Source organism: Macrosteles quadrilineatus, unplaced genomic scaffold (genome assembly GCF_028750875.1).
Source record: "Macrosteles quadrilineatus isolate MER2022 unplaced genomic scaffold, UCM_ALF_1.0 Scaffold_2__2_contigs__length_208266976, whole genome shotgun sequence".
Classification (NCBI taxonomy): domain Eukaryota; kingdom Metazoa; phylum Arthropoda; class Insecta; order Hemiptera; family Cicadellidae; genus Macrosteles; species Macrosteles quadrilineatus.
Window position 1 is genome coordinate 111,084,648 of NW_026542595.1, and position 22,527 is coordinate 111,107,174.

At 34.9% G+C, this 22,527-nt stretch overlaps 2 protein-coding genes across 7 annotated transcripts; both read right to left on the minus strand.

The window, feature by feature from the left end:
• Nucleotides 1-359: 359 nt before the first annotated feature.
• LOC128986309 (uncharacterized) lies at nt 360-11,374 on the minus strand. Of its 3 annotated transcripts, none has more exons than XM_054406607.1 (9): nt 11,267-11,368; nt 8,363-9,193; nt 6,340-6,777; nt 5,417-5,536; nt 4,369-4,525; nt 3,437-3,580; nt 2,535-2,627; nt 2,084-2,176; nt 360-1,165 (listed from the first exon to the last, which is right to left on the minus strand). In XM_054406607.1, exons 2-9 carry the CDS (start codon nt 9,173-9,175, stop codon nt 1,074-1,076), a joined length of 1,950 nt encoding a protein of 649 aa, XP_054262582.1. In that variant the 5' UTR covers nt 9,176-9,193; nt 11,267-11,368; the 3' UTR covers nt 360-1,073. The 3 variants fall into 3 exon arrangements, with proteins under 3 accessions (XP_054262582.1, XP_054262583.1, XP_054262584.1); XM_054406608.1 differs by having other exon boundaries at nt 11,272-11,346; XM_054406609.1 differs by lacking the exon at nt 8,363-9,193 and having other exon boundaries at nt 364-1,165; nt 11,267-11,374.
• A 4,923-nt stretch (nt 11,375-16,297) lies between these two features.
• Nucleotides 16,298-22,235, minus strand: LOC128988057 (uncharacterized). 4 transcript variants are annotated; one of them, XR_008490327.1, is made up of 4 exons: nt 21,953-22,235; nt 19,785-19,943; nt 18,938-19,101; nt 16,298-16,438 (listed from the first exon to the last, which is right to left on the minus strand). XR_008490327.1 is itself a non-coding variant. In XM_054409242.1 (3 exons), exons 1-3 carry the CDS (start codon nt 19,861-19,863, stop codon nt 16,316-16,318), a joined length of 366 nt encoding a protein of 121 aa, XP_054265217.1. In that variant the 5' UTR covers nt 19,864-20,150; the 3' UTR covers nt 16,298-16,315. The 4 variants fall into 4 exon arrangements, 1 of the variants encoding a protein (XP_054265217.1); XR_008490329.1 differs by lacking the exon at nt 21,953-22,235 and adding an exon at nt 21,432-21,512; XR_008490328.1 differs by lacking the exon at nt 18,938-19,101.
• Nucleotides 22,236-22,527: the final 292 nt, after the last annotated feature.

The following is a 22,527-nucleotide window of genomic DNA, read 5'->3' on the forward strand; positions in this document are numbered from 1 at the left end:
TCATTGATCCGCAACACGACGCACTCAAATTATTCTCCGGAAATGTCCTAGGGCATTAATAAGCAATTTTAATGTGTAGTGACTTCATCAGGGGAGGGAGATGGTCTAGTGGTAGATCACAAAGCTTCGATTCCCGAGGTCCCAGGTTCAAATCCCAACAATCACCAATGGAATTTATCCATGTGATAATAACACAACCCTCTAGGGCTAGAACTAGCGTTCTAGGATGTGAATGTGGGACATTAAAAAATGTGTAGTAACTTTAAAATTACTTCGGACTTTGAGATGTTTTTCTTATCTTAAGGTGAAATAAAAATAACTACACCAAATCTTTGTTCTAAGTTCTAAGTTTATTCAATGGAGTCGTTTGACAATCGACAGACTTTTGCAAAACCAACTTATTTAATTATAAAATTAACATAACCCATTTACAAAACACCTTCAATAATTAAATATACACTTATCAATAAATAAAAGGCACTTATGACTTATGTACATTTTGAATTGTTATACATATTTTGCCCATAGAGGCTACAAATGTTAGATTTACCTATTAAGAGTATGAATGCAGGATTCATTGATTAGGCATATTCCAAGAAACCTATATTTAACCCTATCGTTTGTTTTGGAAAGTCTGTACAAAAAGGCTCTTAGTTAGGTTTAGTTTGGTTAGTCTTTAGTCTCGTAGTTTGAGTAAGCCTCATCGGTTTTAAGAAATTGGTAGCATATTGGACAAAATACAATTTAAGTTGAAGTTTAGTACATTAAAATAAATAATAAATAACAATCAAAAATCCTAAAACAGAATTACATTACTGTCATAAATTAAAAACAATAAGTTAAATCTAAGGGAAACACACAGTAAAAATCTTAAATCTTCCGGAACAACAAGTTGTAACTAGCTGTACGATTTAGAGTTTCTAATAGATTTGTAGACACCTGATTTCATGGATACAAATTAAAATTCAAAGTTACAACTATTAGTCAATATTTAAAATCTGATTGCTTTAGCGTAAAAGCATTTCATGTCCAATGAAAATAACAAAGTAAAAATTAATAAAATAAAACATTTTCTAACTAAAACTTTCATTGTCTTTGTGTTTCTTTTTCTTCTTCTTTTTAGCACTTCCACCAAAAGACTCTTCCAGCTGCTGTTCTACAAGAGCTGCAATAATATTTGTTATTAGAAAATTTAGTTGTTATTGGGCTACAATGACATGTTATTGAAATTAATTGTTTAGGTACATTTTTCACAATTTTCTTCTTCATCCTACAATGATTTGCTGTAAAATCCTTCTCTTCTCACCATTGTACTATATTTTGTGCTCCAATGTTTTCTCAGGCGGTTGGTGTGACACTTCTTTATAATTGTGTTTGTTCTCTTATGGTTATGGTATGGTTTTTTCAAAATTTTCAAATTTGAGTTTTGTGAAAATATCAATAGTTAGGTACTTCTTTAATACTTTTCAATGAAATGGCGACCATACATAGTAGATATTTTAAACCAAGCATGAATAGAGATGAGTGTAGGATGAGTTGCGCGATCTTGTAGTCTTATTAGTGACTAAGGCCGACTTATTCCTTAGTCACAGCTGTTAATTAATTAATACAGTAGCCCATAATGACAACTAAGGGACCTACAGTTTATAATGTAATCCGAACCACATTGGCCTTGGTATATACGAATTGGTCTAATTTTCAGGATAGTACTGCAGATAGTCGTAGTACTCACTTGTGTGGACGTTGATCCACACCATTTAAATATTTTAAATATCCACTTCCACTGCTTACTGCTTCTAAGGGTTATTGACAAGCTTATTTGAGTATGACAAGTTGTTTTGCTGATACCGTTTATTCTGAAGGCGGCAATCTCATAAACCAAATGGAACCTGTTGTTTGTATATTTGTAGGGTTTCAAAAATATCAATCACTACGTAAAAGCTTCAATTACAGGAAACCTTTTTACACATTTCCAGTGGTTTTTCATATAATTGAAGGTGGGGTTTGGATTGTGACTAGGCCTACTGGCAATTTTATAGATATCTTTTTTAGCTTCAAGTTATTATACCGATATAATTTTTACCTGGAACTGTGTCATCTTCACAGTGCTTATGTTTCTTTTTCTTCTTTTTTGATGACAAAACATCGCTGGGAACCACATCTAATGACAGTGAACCTGTTAACAATTTTACTAAATGACTAGTTGGAAAGTTAGAATATAATGTTGTATGTTTTATGTTTAATTTGTTAAATAACAAAAAATCTGTTAAAAGTGGGTTGGGAGGACTCTTTGTTGTTTGCACATCTAATCAAAAATGTAGGCATTGCAACATATTTATCTTCGATATTAGTTCACCCTTAAAAATTGTTATTTTAATAAAAGGATTTTTTTGTTTGAACAAGGAAAACATTACAAAGTTAAGTCAATAAAAAAACATTAAAAAGTTATGTCAATAAATAATCCCTTGAGCTACCTACAAAAATCGCTGAAATAGCCTTCCTTAGGGATAAAAAGCTTAAGATGGAAAACTTACCATTGTAACTTTCATCGTGTTTCTTTGAATGTCTTTTCTTTTTTGAAGAAACGTGAGTAATCCTCTCCGCAGTGCGAGGTTGTTTGGAGAAATCTAAAAGAAAAGTAACTCTATGTTACCTAGAATTCCTCTATACATTATACAACTATACGGGGCAATCTTAAATGGATACCAATGAACCACACCAAGAATTTGTTGAACCAAAAATCTTGTTGGTTCTTGACTTTGTGTTTATACATGATCTTAAATTTTGCAAAATTTTGCTAAAAAGATTTCACTAACCGGGGGCTATGTAATACCCCCCAGAGGAGACGGACGTCTGGGTAGTAAATTATAATGATATAAATTATAGTAAATTATCCAGGTAAGTAATTAATTATACTTGCAAAGTCACAATTTTAAACTCTTTGACGAAGAAAAAATGCTATGAGGTTATATAAGAGGTATTGTTTTAAAAAACACAGAATTGAAAAAAAACCTCATCTGCATCCATGTGTTTGGAGAAAAACCTACAGGAGATAGTCAATCGATGTTCATATTACAGTAGACTCCCTCTTATCTGGACATCTTTTAACCAGACTACACTCGGCAGAAATGACATCTCTTAAACGGACAATTTTTATCAGCACATCAGTTTAACCGGACTCGATTGGCAGGAAGTTGGCGGTACTGAAACAACTGTTCTCAAGGGAAATATTTTAGACCAGTGATCACGTGCCTAAATACAATGCTCTAATAAATTTAATTCAATGCATTTAAATGGTTTTAAGAGTTTTTGGGGACGTCGGTTAAACCGGGAAACCCGTTATCCGGAAAACGGGGACTGGCATCGGTCCCGAGGAGTCCAGATAAGAGGGAGTCTACTGTATACAAAAATAAGTAGGCCTACACTTAAAACATACCAATTCCTAGTAGAGGATGTCGTATTCTAAGATTCTCTGGAAACTCAACCCTACTTGGAGGTTCAGAAATTATTTGACTGGAACTATTGTTAACTGCTTTCACTGATTCCTCTACTATAATGTTTCCAGTGATTGGAACCCTACCTGAAATAAAAAGCAATATTAAACATCAAAATTAGATTACACGCTAAAATGTCATCAGAAAAAGAATATTTTGTGAACAAAAACTATTACCTAATCCCACATCTTCATCTTCTACCCAAAAAGGATTGATGGTGTCAAAATATTTCATTTTACACCAATTTAATAAATTTAAAACAAACTGACACAAATACGAAACATACATTTACGACTTAAGCATGATGATAGGCGGATGTGTCAAATTCGGAAAAATGTGTAGTAAAAAAAATCTTTCGGGGAGTCGTAAGCTGTGGACTTGAGGGATCAGCTTCTTTAAGAAAAGCTTTTGTTCGAAATGCTTAATGAGATTAAGTAGGTACCGGTAGCTCGTTATAAATTTGTATTGCCACTATGTTGTAGCTCGCTTGGCATCACACTAGCCTAACCTTAGGTACATCAAATAAATCGTGCAGCCTTGTTCAGTGGTCATGAAACGCTGAATGGGGTTTTGAAACTTATTGCAGTTCTCATGGATCAGTAGTAGGCCTGAGCATACCAGGGTGTAGTGACTGTTAACAGTGTGGGTTCCTAGTCTTGCAAAGAATAAAGTTCTCGCCTATGACTTAGTTACAAAATGTTAACTCTTTGATTACCGAGTGCCGAAATTTTGGATTCAAAAGTATATGCAAGAAAACCTGAGCAAAAAAACGAAGGATGACGACCATTTGCTACGTCAGTTAGATATCTGTTGCAATATTATCGTAATTAAGTACCGGTATGTTACTCTCAAGTCAAGAGCTATGTAGACTTACGCAGATCTAGTTGGTTACGTTCACTAGGCACTGCCAGCGTAGCACTTCGTGGGTTGGTGTTGCGGTAACTATAAGACTCGTACGTCTTCTCTCCGTCGTCCAGTTTACAACTGCCATCTAGATTGAGTCTTTGACTGACTAAGGCTGAGCAATCCATCTACGAAAAGATGATTTGATCAGTTGAAATTTAAAACAATACTACAGATTTTCAGAGTGACACTAAGGGACTAAATAAATTATATGTTGCATCAGGATACAAAAAAACTGAAAAAAAAACTACCAAAATAAAATTTTCACTTAGTTTATATGTTGCAGTTGGTTGACTTTTGGCAAACCTCAGCTGTTGAGCTATTGTTTTAAAACTAGGATCATGTGGAGGGGATTAATTTCTTCCTCTAAAACCAAAAACATTTTGTGAACTAAGTATAACAAGTGTATAACACAGGGTGAAGCAGTGAAACGGCACGATTCCGTTACCAGCTGGCAAGAATTAAGGGCTATCAAAGTACGGGGGAAATTACCATAGGCGTCTAGACAAATGGAAATTTCAGTAGCCATAAAGTGTTGGACGAGTGCACAACACGCGTTTGCTGTAAAGGCAAATTACAAAAAATTGGATAGTATGGTTTGTGCTCAGCACACTTTCCGTTGTGAGTTCATCCTATCACCGCGGGCTCACGTGACATTAAGGAAAGCTATCCTCCTTTGGGTGAATAACTTTGAAGCCACTGCTAGCATGACATGGCGCTATAAAACGATTGCAGACGTTATAAAAACGCGATAACTCGTCATAGGCTGATTTCAATTATTAATTTAACAATGTGTGTAAAACCAAGTACGCCATTTGACTGACAATGAATTTTTAAAATATTTTTTTAAAGGTGAAACATTAATTTCCACTTAGCCTATGTAGGCTACTTAGAATTTCTGTTAAAATAACAAAAAAATTTTCTAAATGAATTAGGCCTATTTGTGATGTTTCAAAATCGTGCTGTTTCACTGCCTCACCCTGTATTATTAATTTCATAGAGAAATGACCAATACTTACATCACTAGGACATTGCAGAATCCAAATGTCATTCTTTTCAATCAAATCTCTATCTAGTAGTAATGCAAGTTTTGAAATGTCATCGTTCAATTCTTGCGTAAACTTTGGCATGCGGCGAATCTGAAATACACTTCTATCAGTTTATGTGAAAGAAAAAAACAAGTGAATCTGAAATAATCAACATCATGAACTAAAGTGAAAATTGAATGAAAGGTGAAGATCTTTAAAGTTACAATTATATTTTAGCTTAATAAATCAATCAATAGTCTTTTCACCCAGGGTTTTTCACCTGAGGAAAGGATCCTCTACATTCTGAAATGTTGAGGAATTTGTAATAATCGCTATGATCCCTCAAAATAAGTTAACAAAAAAATTAACTATGAACAAAAAATATCTTTTGTAAATATTGGCTAAGACTATGAGTTTAATTTTTAAATGAAAGAAAACCAATCCATTTGATTAAAAACCCTGCTTAAGTAAATAGCTTACTATGCTACGTATGGTTAAGTCTGTAACATAGAGCACAAGGGTCTAGGTTTTTTGGATTTTTTGAGAGGATGGCAAGCTTACCTGAATGCAAAGTCCAAACTGGTACAAAAACATGAAACTTTATACTATATACATGAAAATTCAAATATTTCACTGTCACTGACAGCATTTACAACTAAGGAAGAGTATTCTTCACGTCAAATATGGTGGCCAGTGTATACATATTGGACCTAAAGAAAACTCTCTCTTCCTTAGCTGAAAATGCTGTCAGTGACAGTGAAATATTCTAATTTTTGTGTATATAGTGTAAAGTTTTGTGTCTCTTGTGCCAGTTTGGACTCTTTCCCATTCTGGTAAGCCTCTTATCATCTCCAAAAACCTTATTATGCTATATGTTTATATGATACAGCCCCTTGCGCAATACTAATACTCACTTGTTTCTTAACACTTTCCAAAGTACTAGAAGTTGATATCACAGCTTTTTCTGCACTAATTTCTTCTTCCGAACTGTAGGATGATTCATGCGGGGCTTTTCCATTTGCAGCAGAATCCCTTACATAAATGTCATTGGAAGTAACTTTATCATCACTCATAGCATTTTCATTATCACTCTCCGAACTCAACAGATGGGTGTTCATAGAGTTTCTATTTGTTTTATCAACAACCAGTTCCTTGCTACCTTTAGAGGAAGGTCTGTCTGAGATTTCACCATCACTAGACGACACATCGTGGCTCTTCTCTTTCCGTTTTACCTTTGTTCTTACTTCATTCTCTTTGGTTTTAGTCTTCTTTGAAATAGGCCTTTCATGCTCAACATCAGAAGCACTATCTTCACGCTTTCGTTTTTCGGTCTTGGCCATTTTTCTTGGTACCTAAAATCATTGGAACTATTTGAAAAATAGGATTTAGACATTATAAGACATATTTATACTGAGATAATACTCAGTCATGCTTTTACTGCAAACAAGAAACATCTTACCCAATGTTACTGAGTGTATGGTGTGAGAGAAAAAATTGTGTTATCAACAGAACCATATGATCATCTTCATAACGAACACAGGTTTTTCTACCTTTAGTCAACTAACTGTAATCAAATGTTTCTACTGTAACTTACTTGATTCTAGTTGTTCAGAGTGATAATTTAAGTATTGTAGTGTACAGAATTTTGACGCATAGTCGTGTGATTGTTAATTAGCTGTTTATTAATGTGTAAAAGTAAATATACCACCAGTCCTGCTAACCTAAACCCCACCATTACAAAAGTATGGCTGATCCAAGCCACGCGTAAGGGAAAACATGTTAAGCCTAGTTCACACTTGAAGACTAAGTCGGCCGACAGTCAGCAGACATTCAGCCTATCGTCTGCCGACAGTCTGTCAACATAGTTTCGAATACAAGTTTCCGATTTGTTTTGCGTACACACTGGCCATCCAGTGTTTATCAGTACCTATGGCGACTGAAGACGACAAGATTTTTTTCTGTGTGCTTTTTACTTTTTAACCATGTGGCTGATGTACCGAGGATGGGACAATGTTGGATCCGTAGTAGCACTAGGAAGGTTTGTGCTATTGTCAAAACTCATCAGACCTTCGATTAGAAGATGGTGCAGGATTTAGTTACTTTGAAAGATTTACGCTAGCAGATTTGGAGGTTCTGTTAAAGGCTTTGTAAGCATTAATTTCATGGTGTCGTAGCCTCTGTAGGCGTATCGTTAAGCAAAATTGTTCAATTTACCTGGCTTTGTCAAGTGATTCTTGTTTTTAAGTCAACAACAAACTACATAAAAGGTCACTTGACAAAGCCAGGTAACTTACACCATTTTGCGTACGCATTAAGTCTTACAGTGCTGCAAGTTAAGCCCTGAACTCCAGCCACGCTGAACACCAGCGGGTTTGAGTTAGGCCTATATTAAATCTCCTGTCTCCAGCAACCTTCTCACATGCAAACTTGTTTCATGTCTACGTGTTCTTGTCCCATTTGTATAATAAACAGAAAACACTGTAGGCCTACTTTATCTTCAGAACACCTAGATTTGTTTGCTGACAGTTGGCCGATCATCTTGACACTTTGCTAGAAACAAAATCAACACAACAGAGACAGTTGGCTGACAATGTTTACGGAGATAAACCGCCAAGTGTCAACTAGGCTTTAGGCCGAAGTGTATTTAAATTAATCAAAGTTACACACTTTGAAATACTCAGGGTAATAATTGGGACTGTTCAAGATCGTTTTATAATCCCACATCTAACAGATATTATTAGAGGTTCTGTACGGAATTATTTTTAATGCTACTTTTTTTTTTGCAAAATCCCTAGGGAGAAAAGCCAGCAATCGGTAAAATAGGAAAATTTTCTAAATAATTAAAAAAGTTATAGGTACTTGCATAAAGTAGTCCACATAACATTAACAATTCTATTAACCTTTTTCCAAATGAATTACTCTCTCACAGATACTTACGATATCAAGACACTTTTCTGTTTTATTCTTCTCTATATCATCCACATCAGTTGAGTCAAGCAATATGTCTTTGGGAGTAGACTTTGGAAGACAATTTGTTTCAGAAGTGATAGAGTGGTCAGTGTCACTATTGGAGTTATCACAGATTGTAATATTACTATTATGAAATCTAGATTTAGATTTAGTACCCTTTTCTAAAAAGTCTCTTTTACTGCCAGGTGTACGCCAAATTTTATTAAATTTTGGTTTCTTAGACTGGAGCAATTTGCGAACTAGCTTGCCATTGGGTAATAGATCATTATATCTTTTATAATTAGTTGAGTCATTTTTTTCATCAGAAGAATCTTCAGAGCTGTCATCAATGAATCTTATTTCTTTTTCATTAGGGTTGTTGCAAGCCCAATCTTTTTTTGCTAGATATTCTGAATTTGAGTCAAGCAATATGTCTTTGGGACTAGACTTTGGAAGACAATTTGTTTCAGAAGTGATAGAGTGGTCAGTGTCACTATTGGTGTTATCACAGATTGTAATATTACTATTATGAAATCTAGATTTAGATTCAGTACCCTTTTCTAAAAAGTCTCTTTTACTGCCAGGTGTACGCCAAATTTTATTAAATTTTGGTTTCTTAGACTGGAGCAATTTGCGAACTAGCTTGCCATTGGGTAATAGATCATTATATCTTTTATAATTAGTTGAGTCATTTTTTTCATCAGAAGAATCTTCCGAGCTGTCTTCAATGAATCTTATTTCTTTTTCATTAGGGTTATTGCAAGCCCAATCTTTTTTTGCTAGATATTCTGCACATGTCATTCTATTGATGAGCTACATCTGTAAGCCAAACATTTGTACGTAAGTAAAAAATATTAATAAATCACTATTTTCATGTTAAGTTTTAATTAACATACAGCTCCAATGAGGTAACCAACAGCGAGTGATTAAAAAACATCTACCAAATCAGATAACTTAAGTTATTACAGTTCTGCAGAGATCCTATCCGAATATAATAGGAACTACTATAAGTCACAGGGAAGCAATAAGGAACAAAGACGATGTTGTACCCTAACCTACGCTTCTGGCAAGGCCTAGAAACGAGTGGAGCAGCAGTCAAGTATGAAGCAGAGGTATGCATAGACTCGCGTTTCTGTCTGTATTTAATCCTTTAAGTTATAAAATTAACTCTGAGGCCTAACTGTTACGGTATATATTTCTTAATAAGTAAAATCTTAACAGAAATAAATCTACAAGGATGTTAATTTGTATTGGTGTCCCCTATTTCATGAGGGAACTAAATAAAAAGGTAAAATTTTGGGCCCTAAGTGATACGTTGATTGTTATTATAACAAAACTGATTTGAACTAATTTGGCCTATAAGTAAGTTTACTCTGCAGCACGCTGTAAGTGGCAAGCCGCTATCTTCTTAAATACCTTAGACACCCATAAGTATAAGAGCATATCAATATCTAGGCTCAATTTAGTGAAATATTTCAATCGATAAGTTATTTCGAGACGAGACATTACTAGTTACAGGCCTGTCTCCATAGTTCCGGTTCTGGGCAAAATCATTGAAGCCGTAATATCATCCCAACTGACACAGAATTTGGAGACAAACAGTTTAATATCAGATAGGCAGTATGGCTTCAGGAAGGGTAAGTCCACCACTGGAGCAATTAAGAGGTTAGCTGACTTAGTTGGTGAAGCTTTTGAGGCTGGCGATACTGTGACTCTCACAATGTGTGACTTGAGTCGTGCTTTTTGACTGTGTCAATCATAGTCTTCTGCATGGGAAATTGAGGATTTTGGGAGTAGGCAGTGTGGCACTAACGATGATCGACTTCTATCTGACGGGAAGACAGCAGGTGGTCTCCGTTGAGGGTGCAACATCGAGCCCAAAAGTGTCAGGTACGGTGTTCCTCAGGGATCGACTGTAGGCCCGTTACTATACTTTATAATGATCAACCACCTTGATAAGAGATGGAGGGGTGGTGCTTTTTGCCGGCGATACACCTCTGGTATCACGGGGACCCCAAGTTAAGAACTGTCCACAGCAGATGCAAACCAGCATCTCGCTGGTTTGAAGAAAATGCTTTCCAGCTCAAGCAGGATAAGACCCAGGCACTGGTCTGCAGTCTGGCGAGAAATGCCCCACGTGATGAGCCAGTGAAGCTCCTTAGATTCCATCTGGATAGGAAGTTGGCGTGGAATGATCACATTGGCAAAGTTAGTAGCAAACTTTATAGGGTATGTTGCCTGCTGCTCAAACTACGTGATTTAATCACTCAGCCATACCTGCTGAACATCTAACATGCTATGTTCCACTCCCATGTGAGCTATGGCCTACTGCTATGGGATCATGCTGCAGATGTTGAAGACATTTTATTGCTGCAAAAACGTGCTGTAAGACTCATTACTTTTAGTGACCGTGTTACCCACAGTAAACCCATCTTTGCAAGATTGGGAATTCTCACAGTTTATAGCCATTACATCCTGGCATGCTCACTACTGAAACATGACAACTACGACAAGCTCCAACTCCGTTCAGCATTTCACGACCATCGAACAAGGCAGCACAAGTTACCGGATGTGCCTATGGTTAGGCTTGCAAGATCGCATAAGAGTTATAGGTAATACAGTGGCAATACAAATTGTTAATAAGCTACCTCACTTAACAAGTGTCTTGGGCGTAAACTTTTGACAAAGGACCTTGATCAAGTTAGGTAGAGGCTAGGCCTACTGAATATGATATTGTCTCTCCTTAGTGATACAAAATATACCGAACTAAACAACAGATATCAGCAAATGGACATGGTTTATTAATTTTGTTAAAAGCTAAATGAATGGAAATAAAAAAGTTAGGGTGTGGACTAGGCCTATACACAATTTAGAGCAGTAAGAATACATTACCGTACTTCACTTCACATTAATGATCGTTTATTATCCAGAAACTTCACACAAATAAACATAAAAAAAAACCTTAGTCTTACTGGAAACAACCTACCAAACCAAATCAAGTCAAGAAAAGGTTAAGGTTTAAGGTTAGGTTAGCGTGAATTTATGAAATAAATTGTAAACATAACCTCAATGTCTGTCGCCCGTTTATTACATACAACCTCGGTGGGGCACACGGGAGGGACTGACTACTGACTATGGGTACGATGCCATAGCTTATAATGTCATAGCTTATAATTGCGAATATGTTGCATAGCTTATAATCTTGAAAATGTGGCATAGCTTATAATGGAAAATTTAAATTGTTCCATAGCTTATAATCGTATAAATGTGGCATAGCTTATAACGGTTTTCTTAAAATGTGGCATAACTTATAATGGTATAGCTCAAATGTGCTGCAGCTTATAATATCTCGTTTGTTCTATAGCTTATAATTTTAAAAACGTGGCATAGCTTATAACGCGCGGGAATTACGTCATAGTGGATGGGACAGCTGATCGATCCTGAGTAGACAAAAAAATTATCGTGCAATGGTCCTCAAATTATCGTATGGACTAGCAGCCGCTACTCGGCAATAAGAAGTTGCGTTAAGTGCAGCCAACGTAGCAAAACCAAAAGTATTTCAATTTTTTTCTACTCCTGGACGACATATGTAATAGATGTAGCCTATATATGAAATGGTTTTTTGTTGAATAATAGAATAACTTTTTGTATCTGCTGTTTTACTTTAATTACGTAAGCTGAAATATATTATCATAAGCTTGATGTTGCTCGTGTTGCTTATTTATGCTATGCATGGTAGCTATTGTATAATATTTATTTTGTAATATTGTGTAATACCGGTGTAAAAATACTTTTTCATAGATAAAACCGTAGACTTTGCAACATAAGTAGACTTCTCATCCCATTGTTGATTTTGAAGCTTGTTTTTCGTGTCTAGTTCATGTATGTCGACACTGATCGCTAGTGTAAACGAAATATTGTTTCTATTATATTAGGGTAATTTTAAGATTTGTGCTTTACGGTTTGGTTAGATAACTTGGAGACCAGTTTTTTGTATGATTAGATAGTTTTATTTGGTCAAATTAGGTTTTAAATAACTGAAATAACAATCAAGAAACATATTGTAAAAAAAAAAACACAACCTCTACAGTCGGCATAGAATATCAATAAAATTGCCTTCAGCTTTTCAACAAGGATGACAAATCTTCTAAGGGGCTTAATGTTTGATCTATGATCAAAACATATTTAGTAGATTTGTCATACTTATGGAACAGCTTAAGCCCAAATTGTAGTTTTATTTGTGTACGGTGCAATGTAGATTATAGAGGTCATGTTTTGTTTACAATTTGTTTATTATTATTTTACTGTTTACGCCTTCATTTAGCCAAATAAAACGATCTTCTCATGTAGCGGTCAGTGTCACAGGACAAGAACTAAAGTAGACACAAAAACCGAGATTTAAAGATTAGGTCCATAATTAGTGAATTGAAAAATTCCAGATCCTCAGGATGGAATGGCATTCCCTCTTTTATTTTAAAAATTTGTAAAAACAGCATTGTTGAACCTTTGTCATACATCATCGACATTTCTATTAATAAAGGCATATTTCCAGATGTACTGAAATATAGTATTGTTTGTCCAATCTACAAAAAAGGAGATAAAACACAGCTTGAGAATTTCAGACCAATATCCTTATTGCCAGTTTTCTCCAAGGTTTATGAAAAATTAATCTGTAATAGACTAGTGACTAGTATCATATCTTGAAACCATCAACATTCCTTGTAGTAATCAGTTTGGATTTAGGGGTTGTAACACTTCAGATGCTATCTTTGAGGTCTTGAATTACATAGCAAGTGCCGTTGATGGATCACAGTATGCCATTGGCATTTTCTGTGATTTGTCAAGGGCATTTGACTGTGTCAATCACAATATTTTATTGCACAAACTTCAGTTTTATGGAATTAGACAAAAAGCTTATGATTTGGCGGAGTCGTACTTGTTGGGTAGAAAACAAAAAGTTCAACTGAATTACTCATCTTAACTATTAAGGCTTCAAAAATGTCACTGAAGGTGTTCCCCAGGGTTCAATAATGGGTCCGTTGTTGTTTCTTATTTATGTTGATGACCTCTTGAAACAAAATCTTAAGTCAAAATTGGTAATGTATGCTGATGATACTACTGCAGTATTAAAAAATAAAAACCCTGATATTTTAAAAATTGAAATTAAAAATGATCTTGATCTTATGACTGGATAGTTTCTGGCCAATAATCTTAAACTTAACAGAAATAAAACATATTGTGTGAACTTCCATTCTAATAGCATAAAAAGTAGACAGATTGACTATAACCCGTTAGAAGACACATTAAGTAAAATTCAATCTTGCAATCTTTTAGGAATAAAATTAGACTCAACTCTAACATGGTCTGATCATATAAATCAATTGGAATCTAAGCTTAATGCAGCATTTCACGTTACTTTAGTGCTTTCAAAATTAATAGATGAAAAAACTCAGATAATGGTATACTTTGCATATGTGGACTCTAACATTGGCTATGGTATTGAGTTCTGGGGAAATGCCACCACTGACAGTAAAAAAATATTTAAAATACAAAAGAGAATTATAAGAGTTATTGCACAAGTTAATCCAAGAACATCTTGTAGAAATTTGTTTAAAAGAATGAAGATTTTACCTGTGCCCTCTTTGTATATATTCAACACTTTAATCTTTGTCAAAAAACATTTTTCTATTTATGAAGAAAAAAGAAGTAACTCCCAATACAGCTTTAGGCCCATGAGCTCTGTGTTGCAGTACCCCACACATATATCAGCTGCTTATGAAAAGAGTACTTTTTATATGGGTCTCAAACTGTATAATAAGCTTCCTTTATCACTGAGAGAGGTAGAATCATTTAAAAAGTTCCTGTTACACTTACTGTCTTACCTGTTAGACAATTGTTGTTACAGAATTGAGGATTTTTTATCAGTCTGATTGTAATAAACATAACTTATAGACATTGATATAACTTATTTGTAAACTTTGCTAATAACCTAACTTATGTTATACTTGTTTTTCAATACTGTTAATAATTTATTCTATTATTTTTATTACTATATTTATTATTATGTTGCTTTTATTCTATACTATTATTATATTTTGACAATTTACCTGCCTGCGTGCAGAAGCACTCCTTAGGCGTTATGTGATGTATTTTAATAAATAAATCACTGACTATGTATCAATACCAATTAATTATATCAAAATGGATACAAAATGTACTTATTAGTATCTGAATCTGAAAACATGTGCTCAAGAACAGGAAATGACAAAACATAAAATAAAATGTAACGGCTTGTACGACCCACTAAGAGTAGGTAATTATAACACTAATACAATAAATAATATATAGTTACTTACTTACTAGGTTGTCAGACACAAAACACTTGGAATCAGAGATAATACGGATGAGTTTTTTTCCAAAATGCGGACAAATTGAATTTTGGTTGAACTAAGACGTGAAATTTTGGGAGCGGTATGTATAAGTTGGTGAGGATGAAACGAGTTTTTCCTAACTTAATTTAATTCCAAACGCGTGGCAATTATATCCCTGCGGGATATAGGCTTTAGGGTTTGTTGAAAATTAAATTTTTGCCAACTAACACAGCAAACTACAAATTGATTTGCACGACTCCACTTAACAACTCACCCCACGCATAGGATGGTTGGAGACACACTGGTCACTGAGACAGACCCTTGGCTAGAAGCTTTCCCCACCACGTCGTAGGGCCGTTGGGTAAGTCGCCTATGTCTAATCAGCTGAAAACTTCGGAAAAGTTTCGGTTTCGAGATTCGATCACAAAGTTTCAAGATTCAAAAGTTTCGAAATTGAAGATTTTGGCAGTTTTATTTTTGAAACTACTGACATTTTTTTGTGCCATTGTTATTGTTTTTTAGCCTTAAATTTATTTTTAAGTAAATTTTATTCTGAACTTCAAAAGGTATCTTAAATACTATAACTGGTACAATTCAGTTTCACATCAATATTTACTAAATGCAAAAACAAATATTGACCACTAAATGTTCTAATTAATTTAATATTCATGTTTATGTTGGTGTTAGAAGTTTAATTATTTGTTTTGTTAGTTGTTTATAAAAAATTATTTTTGGGATTTAAGATTATCAGTCACATTCACATATTTATGTTTTGTCATGGTCAGGAATTGATCTCTTTCAGTTTTGATTGCATACTTAACATTTTATGATTATGTGTATTTTTTGTAACCTTGACCTTTGTAACCAGCTAAGTAAAAAAGTTTCGCGTTTAGGTTTTGAGATTCGGGATTTGATTTTTTTAAAGTTTCGGTTTCGGTTTTGAGATTCGAAATTTCTGGTTTAGACCATCACTATTGCATCACATTCGGTACAAAAGAATGAAATTTAAATTTTGCTTGTCGCTTGTTTTGGGCGACACACCAAGCCTTAGTTGCAACCCAAACTTGAGCATAAATGGGGCCTAAGGTAAATATCAGGGGTATCCCTAGGGTTGGCAGCGCCCGGAGCAAACATGGTTGTGGCGCCCCCTCCCCCCCAGTAATAATAGTCGCATTCACATATTTTAATCAATTTTATGTATAGATAATGAGAAATAAGTTATAAATGAACATAATATTTGTATTAGCAAGCCTATTCTTTAAATATAATAATCTTAAAATTTGGTTGTCCGGATGCAGATAAACTCCTAGGGAGGAATTTGGAAATCCATTAGCCTATGTCTTACTGGGATAATTATGAAGTACTTTTATTTAAGGACTGGTGGTCTTGGTTGTGTTACTTACTTTTTTAAAAGGTGAAAATCAATATGAATAGGCTCAATAATGGAGTGTATTTTAATATTTCATCAAGAATAATAGGCGAGCAGCATTAAACATTTTGGTTTATAAAATATTTCTTAGATAAGGGTAGGGACCTTAATAAAACACAACAATGAATCATAATAGGTAGTCTATAAATTGGAGAAAGTTTTACTGTTTAAAAAATACTTCTTACAACACAATTGAAATAAATAAAGATTATAAGGCGAAGTTAATAGCTGAGCAACCCTTCTGCATTCTTCTGTCATGATATCCTGAAACAAATAAACAATAACTCAAAATTGTTATCAGAACTAAATAGAGAAAGGGGTGTCTTGTTAGCTTGGTGGTTAATTTACGTCCTGGACTTTGCTGCAAGAGAAATTGAGATTGACTTAAAGGATCCTTGCACAAGGTGAGAGGATTCAACATAATTTTTCCATGGATATTGCACACACTTGCCCAGCACAGCACAAACCTGCTAACAGCAGGCTACTATTAAAATTAAAGTAAAGTAAAGTACTGTAGAACCAAATCAGATTACGCTCTTGTGTCCACCATAGCACTATAGAACACCAAAGAGCACTAAACGGTTTTCATAGTCTTTTATCAATTAAGAATTATCAAATACATACAAATTATAACCCAGTGAATGATTGAAATACATGTCATGATGAAACCATACAGCGGTAGCCCAAGTACGGCTTCATCATATAAAATCATATTTTAGTTGGTCTGACCATACTTGGCAGGAGTAGAGTGGCCAGCTGTGCTGCGGTTAGCGTATATTCCGGCGCCGACCGCCAGGGGTAATGTGTAGTTACGGCGCACACCGCTGCAGCATCAAGCGCTAGCGACCGTTTCCATAACAACTTGGTAGTTGGGAGTAGTGTTGCCAACTTTGGAGGAATCCCCCAGAATTGGAGTTTATTGACTTATTTAATATTAAGCAATAAATTAATTTAAATGCCATCTTTTATTGTATTTTTTTTAAACATATATTTGTTATACTTTTGTAGTTTCATTACAATGATTCAAAGTTTTTCTTTATTAATCCATAATTTTAGGAAGTGGTTTATTGGAAGGTTTTGTTTTATATTTGCAAGGTCAAAATTAAATTTAACCAGGATGTCTAGTAGTCGGGGAAAACGGGAAAGTCAGGTATTAGTATTTAATTTCAAAATGGTCTGGAAAAGTTGGGATTTAGTCTTTATTTTGATATCAAAGTCGGTATATTTCATGATTTACCGCTACTCAATCGCGCTAGACAACGATCACGTTTCCGTGATGGCGCAAGACGATGATGTGTCTACACGACCGCGGGAGATGTTCTTAAACCGCGACTGTGCTAGACGACGTTTTCGTGACCACGGACCACGGGAAAAATGATCACGTCTTTTCTGCGATCGCGCAAGACGATTGTATATACGGCCGCTGAAGATGTTCACAATTTTAACGCAATCGAGGACGATGATGACGTTTCGTGACCACGGCATTCAATGATGATGTCTACACAGCCGCGGTAGATGTTCATGATTTTGACGCGATTGCAGAAGACGACAATAGCGATTAGTAATCATTTGGTTTGCAAGAGTGGTAGTGCTGGTAACAGCTGGCGAGTAGTCGACGACGACACTGAATCGAATACCGATAACTGATATCGAATGGCAAAAAGCTCTAGCGGCAGTCTATATTTACTCTATTGTCTATGACTATAGTATTACTCATCTACCATAGCCATAATGTTCTACCACTTCACCCAAACAAAAGAAAAAAAATAATTATTAAAGATTCACAAAATATCACAAATTATTCGTGAAATTAAAAACATAAACATAACTGTAAACAGACAGTTATCATTGTGTATCACAGTTTTTTGTTGCTGCTTAGTTCAAATTAGCTGTTTTCATAAATGAAAAAAAAATAATAGTGCTGCATCCTGTTGGTAAATCTTATAACTTTTAACGCCTTTGCATATCATAGAACCAACCTTTTTAGTTGAAACAGCTGACTAAATTCTTTAATTCCATTTAAATATGAGTACTCATAAGGTTAACATGGGAAACTCTAGAGCCACTAAGGCGGAGCCCAAAAGGATTTTTGAGATAAAAATATGCCTATACCTATGTTAATCGTGAATGTGAGCTATCATCATGCCAAATTTGAGCCCAATCCATCCAGTAATTAACACGTGATTGAACTTCAAACACACAAACGAACAAACAAACACACAAACTTTCACATTTATAACATTAGTAAGATAGTAGCCTTTCTCATTTCACATGATCTGACAAGCACGGTGTCTCATCAAACTAGTATGATCGTTTTTGTTCAAGCTCCTACATATGAGCAATCGATGTATCTAAGGTTTAATGGGTGTTGGGGAAAAATAACTAATTTAATTCTGTGCTGGTGTTAACATTTTTTTACCACAAAAAGATGTGAAACTATTTTATTGTTACCAGTTGTGTGGGGGCAATAAACTATAAACAAATAACTTGATCTTTCCACATATTTAGACTGGTGTAGTTGTACAGCGTAAGTCTCCGGTTCCGAAGATAACGGATTCACATCCTGGAAATCACCATGACAATTTGATAGATGGCCACCCTGTGCGTTGCTATTCATGAACGTTGGTGCGGCCATCTTTAAATGCCCTTACCCACCTGCGTAGGTACCATTCCGCCACTCATAATTTTCTCCTCATACACTTCACTAATCTGTCAATGAATTTAAATGGCTTTCACACCTTTAGCACTTAAAAATCTAATTACCGGTACAGCGCAAACTTCACAGGCGACGGCAGTCTCAATTGGCGGCACCGTTTTGAATGCTCTAAACCGGATGTAAACACAGCCGATTTGTGCCGAATTTCCAGCGCAGGCTTGCCAATACATCCACATACACAGCACAAATGTCCAAAATGCCAATCGCAGCACTGAAACGGAGAAATTTAAAAACAGTACTTACTTAAATAACATGCCTTGTATTATTCTGTCACCATAGGTAACTCTGAAACTTGAACAGTGAGCACTGTAAGTTGATTAAAGTGTATTTTTTTCCAAATATAAAAACTTAACCGCCACAGCACATCATAAGTTAACACGATGACTGCTGAAAACAACGTACAGGCGCTCCCCAGTGGCGGGCGAAGCCCCGGCACGCAACCGAATCAGCGAACGCAATTGGCATTCAAATATTTCAGTCTGACGAATCACAAAAGAGCAGTGGTGACTGTGCTGCGTTACCCCGAGAGTGGATGTAGTTCACTGAAACACCCAAAGGTAGCAGCACTGCACGGATCCGTATCCAGTGTCTTTGTAATGTGGGTTGAAGAGAAAAAATCCCCGAAACCGGGACAAAAGCATTGCCAGACAGGATTTTACGGGAAATTTTAGTACCAACCTACACCAAAGTAAAGCTCGCATTCTAAGCTGGCAGGCTGGCAACGATTATAACGTCTCCGTCTGAGGCTAAGCTCACACTGACTCAATATATTTCTGTTGGTCTGGTGCTGACTTTTGTCGGCGCGCGCCACATTGAAGTGCTAGCGACACGTGTTAATGTTAAACAAGGACTGAAAATGCTTTTTAATCATATTGATAACTTAGCCAAACTTACTTATCTTTATTGCTTTCGATTCTTTTCCAAGAAAATTTCTCTCCTCCTTATTTGGCCCCAAATAAGCAGACAACTTCATCAATATTGTTTACATGTGAAGTACTCTCATACATTAACACCAAACATTTGCAATGCTCCAAGCTTTACAAGAAAATTTACCTGGAACAAAAATAGGCAGTGTACATCATTCAGGCCTACTTCTTGTTAAAAGTAAAAACAGAATATAGAACTATAGCTCAAGGTAGGGCATATTTTCTTTGTACAAATATTTGGATTGGTAGATAAAAACTTAAAAACTCGAAGGCCACTGGTTCTCTCGGACCCAAGTGTCATTACCCAGGTGGAACTAATAAAGTGTGTTTTTTATTAAAACATTAATAGCTTAGTATAAAATAAAGCTTTCAAGTTTGATTTATAAAAATAAATATAGCCTATATATATATATAGTTTAAAATATAAATTAAGCTTTTTGTTGGTCGCAAAACATAAACAAATAAAAAGTAGAAGAAGGTAGCTTCTAATGTTATTCTTATGGGACAAATTTAAAAATGTATTTTGAGGGTTTTATAATTACTACTGAACGGAATCGTCTAAATTTTATGGTGTCTTTCTATTGGTGTCATAATTAAGATTCGTGCAATTTTTTAACACTATAGGTGCAACGGTTAGCTTGAGTTTTTTATGCGAACACTTACACACACACACAGTTAAGCGGACAACTAATCCACGACTCCACTATACACAACACGATACATAGATGACATATTATTTTTTTTTAATTTCTTTAGAAAGGTCTAGAGAATAATTGATAAATTTTGTGTTTTATGGGTAAAAAATGAGAAAACCCCATTTTTTGGCCTAGGCCCCTTCTCTGCATAGAACTCATTAAAACCCGGTCCCATGGCCCGATCATGCTAGTTCGCGAACTCATTCAGATTTATCCCGCCTTACACCTTCAAACCGAATTTTCATTTGATTTTAGGTTATGAAAGAAACATAATACAAGGATATTTGCCTTTGCCAATTACAATAAATTGTAAGTATGGTGGGCTAATATGAAAAAAGTTGACCCATAGGCCTACTTGCCTAATTTGTAATTTTATTCATGTACTCAGGTATGTGTCACAATTTCATTTTCTTAGGTAGCCTACATGTTTTTTTGCCATAAGTTAACTGCATGGTTTGCTGCCTTGTTTACTGTGTGAAATTAACCTAACTTAAGTTTTGTGACGTTACCTGTAAGTTATTTTATAGACTACTAAATTTCCATTCATACTTGGCTTAAAATACCTAATATGTATCGTCGCCATTTCATTGAATAGTATTAACAGTATTGATGGTAGAATAAGTTAAAGGGTACAGTTTCTTAACTGGGCTACGCTAATTTTATTGAAACTATCGATTCGATTAGTAAACCTACATGCGATTTTTTCACCATCAGCAAGTTTGGTTGGTTAAGTTAGGTTATGATAATTTAATTTTATAATAAACTTAGATGGGTATATTTTAAAATATCTATTATTAATCAATATTTTTAATTCAATACTGTAGTTCAATAAAATATATTAACTTAAGTTAGCGTAGCCCAGTTAAGAAACTGTAGGCTTACCCAAGTTAAATCTCTTGGCTCAGTATTATCACGCTTACCATTTCTAAGGTTACACAAATGATACAAACTTGATAGCCTACTTATATCGAATATAGGCCTACTCGAATACTTAATACTCATTCAAATGTGTAGGACGTAAACTTAAGGGCTGCCCTTTACTTTACGTCCTACACTCATTCGAATGAAAATATCGATCGATATATCGATTATTAGATAAGTTATATCATTTGGTTAGTTAGGTAAGGTTAACCTAACCTAACTAACCAAACGATATATCGAATGAAACAATCTAATAATCGATATTTTCATTCGAATGAGTGTAGGACGTAAAATAAAGTGCAGCCGTTGAATACATTCACTGATATTTTTATTAAGTTAATTGTTTAGGCCTGTCACAGGAAATCTGTAACTTGAGTCACAGCTACCTTAAGCTTAAGTAGGCTAGGCAACTGTACCTACTAACTTAACCTAATAACACTCAAGCAAATAATAGCCTACGGCATTTTGTTACTTTAAATAACAAGGCCTAGGAACAGGATTGGATTAAAACACAACTTACTGGATTTCAACACCTCAATAGTTTTGGAATTTTTTGATGTTTACAATTTATTAATAATTATTGTTCCTCTTCTTTATCTTCTGTCAACACCAGCCGGACTATTGACAAGATTCATTAATTTTCAATGCCGTTATCCTTCACTTCATTTTCATATCTTTTAACTTCTCACTATAAATATTTCTTGCATTTTCATTGTCATATAGCATGTAATTGTTGCCATTTCTCGTATAAAAATCGTTTAAAACATTTAAATAAATAAATGTTTAGGTTATAAATTACGATATCGCAGTTAGTTGTCAGTACGGTCAATTACAATAATTATCGTATCCTACCATAAAATATCGTATATATGGTAGACCTGACTGAAGCGAGCAGCTGATGCCATTCCCACAATGCAACATTCTCTTCAATTATAAGCTATGCCCCAAAATCAGGATTATAAGGTATGACTCAAAATCAGGATTATAAGCTATAGAACAGAATCGGAATTATAAGCTGCGCCACTATTTGACCATTATAAGTTGTGAAACTGAAAATGTGTCATACCTTATAACGTTTTAGAGAAATTGTGGCAT

What these genes read in the sequence shown, in the direction of transcription:
- LOC128986309 (XM_054406607.1), bottom strand. Translation starts at nt 9,175, where the DNA reads ATGACATGTGCAGAATATCTAGCAAAAAAAGATTGGGCTTGCAATAAC. An exon ending in ACGTAACCAACTAGATCTGC is followed by an intron (nt 3,581 to 4,368) that starts GTAAGTCTACAT and finishes TTTTTATTTCAG; the next exon opens with GTAGGGTTCCAATCACTGGA. An exon ending in TGAAGATGACACAGTTCCAG is followed by an intron (nt 1,166 to 2,083) that starts GTAAAAATTATA and finishes ATATTATTGCAG; the next exon opens with CTCTTGTAGAACAGCAGCTG.
- LOC128988057 (XM_054409242.1), bottom strand. Translation starts at nt 19,863, where the DNA reads ATGAAGTTGTCTGCTTATTTGGGGCCAAATAAGGAGGAGAGAAATTTT. An exon ending in ATCGAAAGCAATAAAGATAA is followed by an intron (nt 19,102 to 19,784) that starts GTAAGTTTGGCT and finishes TCTCCGTTTCAG; the next exon opens with TGCTGCGATTGGCATTTTGG. An exon ending in GTGAAGTTTGCGCTGTACCG is followed by an intron (nt 16,439 to 18,937) that starts GTAATTAGATTT and finishes TATTTGTTTCAG; the next exon opens with GATATCATGACAGAAGAATG.